We start from the raw sequence: 6738 nt of genomic DNA, 5'->3' as shown, positions 1-6738 counted from the left end.
GGTGGCTCACGCCTGTCATCCCAGCACTTTGGGGGACCAAGGCAGACAGATCACAAGCTCAGGAGTTCAAGATCAGCTTGACCAACATAGTGAAGCCCCATCTCTACTAAAAATATAAAAATTAGCTGGGCGTGGTGGCATGCACCTGTAATCCCAGCTATCCAGGAGGCGAAGGCAGGAGAATTGCTTGAACCCAGGAGGCAGAGGTTGCAGTGGGCCAAGATCGCACCACTGCATTCCAGCACAGAGTAAGACAGAGTAAGACTCCATCTCAAAAAAGGAAAAAAGAGAAAAGAAAACGGCAGAGATGTTGACACTCCTCAGGCATGCTGTAATAGAGATGGCACTGAATGGTACTCACTCATGGGTCCAGACAGGGAGGTTGGAGTTCTCGAGGTTCCCAGGGGCATTGTGGAGGTATCAGGAGCTGAGGAGAAGGTTTGCTGTATTAGTGAAAGCAGCAAACCGTCTCATGGCAGAAATACCAGCAGGTAGGAGTATTTATAGCCCTTGCTGCACGTGGGGCTTGAGCAGGATCTCCGTCTGGAGATGGGCCAGAGGGAAAGGGGAATAACTTGTGCTCTCTCAGTTCCTTCCCTCATGAAGAGGATACAGGGGCATAGAAGGAGAGGAAAGCTCCTGTCCTTTATGTGTAGGATCAGGAGCACTGGAACATCAATTAATACTCACTTCTGGTGGTCATCATGGAGCTCTGATGGGTGAAACCTGCATTGAGATGGAGGGAGGAGAGTGGGTAAGTGTTAACAGAGTGGTGGGGTACCCTGGTGCAACAGAAGGAATTTCCCAGAACACGGGACATTGAAGATTCTCTATCAGCACCCTCAGATTTAGAAAGCAGATCCTGAGGGTAAACTCAGTCCCAGATGAAGAAGAAACCATGAGGTTTTGACCATGGCCAGCACATACAGACAACATGGCTGAGCCTTCAATAGCCAGACAGGGAGTGTGACCTCAGGCCAGAGAATAGAGGCTGCCCAGCAAGGCAGAAGAGACTCCAGCCACATCAAAGTTGCCCACTTTGATGCCCACCATTGACATAGAGACTGTGTCTGTCCAGGGTGTAGGGGCCCAGCTCAGTGATGCCGTGGGTCAGCTGGCTCAGCTTCCAGTACAGCCGCTCTCTGTCCAATCCAGGGCTTTGGGGGTCAGGACGGTGAGTGCAGACAGCATCCACTCTGGTGGCTGCCCCATCCTTCTCAGGCCTGGGGAGGGCAGATGAAGCAAATAACAATTTAAAACTTGCCTCAGGGGGAGTTCTGGGATTTCCTGAGGCCAGCCAGGAAGGGACCAGAGGAAATGAGAAGCCTGGGAAAGAGGTAATAAGTCACATTTAGATTCTCTGAGTGTCCTGGTTGCTAGCCAGCCCAGGACTGTGAACAGAGTCATAGATGCAAGAACTTTTTATAAAATTGCAAGGTGAAGCCTGCATTCTCATGGCATGGAGACAAGAGTACTCAGACATGAGACAGATGAAGAGCTGGAATTGGGGATGAAAGCAAGTGGATGAGACATGTTTGTCTTACAAGAAATCCTGGGGACAGAATTTAACAACTAGAGGAAAGGGAGGTGGGTGGAACGGAGGGAATTCAGAGGGATGACCAAGGTAGAAGCCCAATTCTCCTGATGGACTCTGCAGAATCTCTCTGTTGATTGGGGTGGTGCTGATGGTATCAAGAGACAGATTAGTTTTGAAGTCACTGCTTCCTGAATTCCATCTTTTGTGAGGACATTCACAGGGATGGCAGGAAAAAAAAAAAAAACCAATCCAAATTCTTTGAGTCTAGGAACAATTGGGGCAGCTAGGCTAAGTCTTCTAAAGTCTCACCTGAGCAAGGTCAGTCTGCAACCAGAGTACAGAGCGCCAACACTGGTGTTCTTGAACAAGGGCCTAAGCTGTGGAAGAGGGAGAGGGAGGTGACTAGGAAGGCTAGGGATATAGTGGTGGGGCACAAGTGTGGTGGATGCAGCTGGCACCAGTGGGCAGGGCTTATGTCTATGGGGAAGGTGGATGAGATTTTCTTCCATGGCCCTGGCATGGGTAATGTTGTTGGGACCAGGTAAGGTGGGTGGGGCAGAGTAAGATGGGCAGGGGTCTCACCAGACCCTGAAGGACCCTCTCCGTGGTGTTGAACTTCCTGGAGCCAGGGCGACCCAGGTCCTCTTCGTACTGCAGGTTATTGATGGTAAAATTGAGGGTGAATGGCAGCAGGAGAGGGCCAGTGCCTGTAGTAAAAGGTGGGAAATAAACACTATTGTGTTTGTATTTTTAATCGGTTGCATATAGTTAAAAATAAGTCTATTGAAAACTTCTCAAGGTTCTCGACTTTTGCAATAGACTTGAAGATTGCAATAAATTTATTTTTAATCATATGCAACAGAATTTAAAATGAATGACAAAATAAAAGGTTTCTGTGCTCTTCTTGATATAAATTATTTTTTAAAAAGCACATTAAATAATACTTGTTAGACTCTAAGCCCAGCTTTTGGTGCCTATTCAGTGTTGAAAAATATCAGATATTACCTGTTACCTTTGTCATCACCATTATCATCATCATAATCATGATCATCATCATCATCATTATTGTCAGCATCAGCACCACCACTATCACCACCATGATAATCCCCATCAACAGCACCACAAACATCATTATCACCACTGTCATCTCATCATTACCATCATAATCACCATCACTGTTATCATCTGAATAATCATCATCATCACGATCATTGTCATCATAATCACCATCGTCATCATTATTGTCATCCTCAGTAACACCACTATCACCAGTGTCATAATCTATATCAACACCACCACAAACATCATCATCATCACCATAATCACATCATCATTACCATTATAACCAGCAACATTACCGTCATCATCCAAACAGCCATCATCATCTTTACCATCATCATCACCATTGTTATCATCATCACCACTCCAACATCATCACCACAATCAATACAACTGTCATCATCTCATTGTTATTATAATTATTGCCAACATCCCCATAATTATTGTCAATTGTAATCCCCACCACCACCACCACTATCATTCTTCCCATGATTACCCCCACCATAATTAACATTATCCTTACCATCATCACCACCACCACCACCACCACCACCACTGCAGTCATCATCACCGCCACCCCCATCAACATCATCACAATAACATAAGCTCACTGAGGGCAGTGTTTTTTCTTTTTTTGTTCCCTGATTTATATCCAGGTCCTGATACAGAGGCAGTGCTCAACGAACTTGGTTGGTTGACCTATGGTTACTAGATTTACTATGAATTTCCATCTTTAGTTGAGTGAATAATGACAGAGATGTTTACACTCATCAACCATGCTCTAAATATCATTGACTGGTATTTACCTGTGGGGCCAGGGAGGGATGATGGAGTCTCAGAGGTTTCCAGCGGTACTGTGAAAGTCCCAGGAGCTGAGGAGAAGCCCTCATCAGTGAAAGGAGCAAGCACTCTCATGGAAGTAATGCCAGCAGGAGGGACTATTCATGGGGATTTTTGCCTGTAGGGCTTCAGCTGGGATTCTGGTTAGCTGGGGCAGTGGGGATGGGGAATAATTTTTGCCCTCTATGTTCCTTCCCATAAGGAAAGGACATAGGGCTTATGAATAGGGGTCAGCTCCTGCTAAGTTTGGTGTAGGATTGAGGCCACTGGAACATCAGTAGAATACTCACTGCTGGTGGCAGGCACAGAGCTCCGCTGGGTGAAACCTGCATGGAGAGGGAGGGAGGAATGTGAATAAGAGTCAAAGGGGAGGTAGGGAATCAAACAAAAGTCAGGGCTACCCTGGTGGAATGAAAGGAGTTTCATGGAACAGGGACATTTGGAAATTCTCTGTCAGAATCTGAGTATCAGGGAAGAAGGTACTAAGGATGAAATCAGTTCAAGATAAAGAAGAAATCATGAAATTCTGACATCAATCACCACATACAGACATGTCCTAGCCTTCAGTGTCCAGGCAGGGCATGTGACCTCAAGTCAGAGAGTAGAGGCTGCCCAGCCAGGAGAAAGACACTCTAACCACATCACAGCTGCTTACCATTGACATAGAGACTATCCCTGTCCAGGGTGTAGGGGCCCAGCTCAGTGATGCTGTGGGTTAGCTGGCTCAGCTCCCAGTATAGCCGCTCTCTGTCTAGCCCAGGAATTTTGGGGTCAGGGCGGTGGGTGCAGATGGCGTCCACTCTGGTGGCTGCTCCGTCCTTCTCAGGCCTGGGGAGAGGTGGTGAGGGGAATGGCAATAAATGAATTGCTTAAGGAGAGATCCTGAGATGGCAGAGTGAAGGACAAAAAGGACAGAGGAAGTAAAAAGTCTATTACAGAGGTGGGAATACTTAGATTCTCTGAGTGCACTGGCTGGCCTGGGACTGTGAGCATAGTTGTGGATATAACAGTTTTCCCAAAATGGCAGGGTGGATCCTGCATTCTTAAAGCCTGGAAACAGGAGAGCTCAGATTTGAGATAGGTGAAGATCTGGAATTGGGGATGAAAGCAAGTGGTTGAGGCATGTTTGTCTTGAGAGAAATCCTGGCTACAGAATTTAACACCTAAAGTCTATGGAGGTGGGGGGAAAACAGGGAATTCGGAGGGGTGGCCACGGTAGAAGTCCAGTCCTGTTGATGGACTCTGGAATTTCTCAGTCTGTTTGGAAGTGGGGACGGGGGCACTGCTAATACCAGGAGACAGGTTAGTCCTGGAGCTACTGTTTCCTGAATTCCATCTTTGATAAGAATAATCACAAAGAGGACAGGAAAAAAGAAGTCCAAACTCATTGAGACTAGGAACAATTGGGGCAGCCAGACTGGAAATTCTAAGGTCTCACCTGAGCAAGGTCAGTCTGCAGCCAGAATACAGAGGGCCAACACCGGTGCTCTTGAACAAGTGCTTGAGCTGTGGAGGAGGGAGAGGGAGGTGAGTGGCAAGGCTGAGGAGGTAGAGGCAGGGCAGAAGTGAGGTGGGTGGGGCTGGCTTTAGTTGGTAGAGCTGACATCAGTAGGTTGGATGGGGCTTTTATCTCTTGGGGTGAGGGGAGGTGGGTGAGATCTTCCGTGGCCATATAGATGACATAGGTGGGACTAGATAAGGTGAGTGAGGCAGAGTGAGATAGGGGGCCTCTCACCAGACCCTGCAGAACCCTCTCTGTGGTGTTGAACTTCCTGGAGCCAGGGTGACCCATGTTCTCCTCATACTGTAGGTTAGTGATGGTGAAGTTGAGTGTGAATGGCACCAGGAGAGGGCTGGTGGCTATAGTGAAGGTGGGAAATAAACACTATGTTCGAAAGTAGAGAACATTTAAGAGTTTGCAATAGACTTATTTCCAAATATATGCAACAGGATTTAAAGTGAGTAATAAAACATAATGTTTTCATGCCTCCTTTGACTATTATGATAGATGTTTTTGATAGAGCACATTAAATAATAGTAGTGAGATGCTGAGCATAGGTCTTGGTGCATATTCAGTGTTCCATAGTGCCAGATACTATCTAGTGCCATTGTTAACACCAACTTCATTTTCAACATCACCATGATTGTCTCCATAAGTATTACTGTCATCATCATCACCATTAGCACCCACCCCGCCACTACCACCACTACCATCATCATCATCATCATTACCACCACAACCATCATCATCCTAATCATCACCTCCATCACCATTTTTATCATCACCATCATCATTGTCAATATCACCATGCTTGTCACCATCAGTAGTATTATTGTCATCATCACCACCACCATCATCATTATCCTCATCATCCCCATCGCCAGCAGTGCTATCATCATCGCCATCTTCATTACCATCAGTGTCAACATCACCATCATTTTTGTCAATCACCACCACCATAATTATTACTGTATTCACATAATTATTATCATCATAACCACTACCCCCACCATTGTCATCATCCTCATCACTGTCATCATAATTAGCATCATCATCACCATCATCTATATCATGATCATTATCATCATCATCATCATCACCATCACCACCATCATCATCACCATCACTTACATCATCATCATCATCACAGGAATATAAGCTATCTTAAGCAGAGATTGCTATCTATTTCTATGTTCCCTGCTGTATCTTCAGGGCCTGGCACAGAGTAGGTGCTCAATAAAGTTTACAGGTTAACTCCTCATCACTAGATTTACTATGACTTTTATCTTTATTTGAGTGCATAATGGCATAAATGTTTATATTCATCAGGAATGCTCTAACGGAGGTGCCATTGGCTGATACTTACCTGTAGTTTCAGGGAGGGAAGACAGGATCCCAGAGGTTCCCAGGTTCACTGTGGAGGTCCCAGGAGCTAAGGAGAAGCCCTCATCAGTGAAAATAGCAAGCATTCTCATGGCAGAAATGCCATCAGGTAGGACTAGTATGAGGCTTGCTGCAGGTGGGTCTTGAACTGTGTTTCTCTTTGGGCACAGGGGAGAAGGAATAACTTGTGCTCTCCCAGCACCTTCTCTCATGAAGAGGACATAAGTGTGTATGAGGAGGGCTCAGCTCCTGCCCTGCTTGGAGTAGAATTGGGGGTACTGGAACATCAGTTGAATACTCACTGTTGGTGGTTGGTATGGAGCTCCAATGAGTGAAACCTGCAGAGAGAGGGAAGGAGAATAGTGGTAAGGGTTAAGGAGAGGTGGGGGGATGAAATAGGAATCAGGGCTACCCTGGT

General features: G+C 46.1%; 1 protein-coding gene across 1 annotated transcript in view; it reads right to left on the bottom strand.

Moving 5' to 3' along the window:
- MUC16 (mucin 16, cell surface associated) overlaps nt 1–6738 on the bottom strand; it is a 173133-nt gene that overhangs the window by 57619 nt on the left and 108776 nt on the right. The window contains 10 exon segments of the mRNA XM_011954968.1: nt 362–427; nt 691–726; nt 1051–1223; nt 1847–1914; nt 2120–2244; nt 3403–3468; nt 3727–3762; nt 4092–4264; nt 4875–4942; nt 5172–5296. Coding sequence (XP_011810358.1) covers nt 362–427; nt 691–726; nt 1051–1223; nt 1847–1914; nt 2120–2244; nt 3403–3468; nt 3727–3762; nt 4092–4264; nt 4875–4942; nt 5172–5296 — 936 coding nt within the window.

Source organism: Colobus angolensis, unplaced genomic scaffold (assembly GCF_000951035.1).
Source record: "Colobus angolensis palliatus isolate OR3802 unplaced genomic scaffold, Cang.pa_1.0 Scaffold39, whole genome shotgun sequence".
NCBI lineage: Eukaryota > Metazoa > Chordata > Mammalia > Primates > Cercopithecidae > Colobus > Colobus angolensis.
Note: the sequence above shows the minus strand (reverse complement) of the source record. Positions and strands in the feature narration are given on the sequence as shown.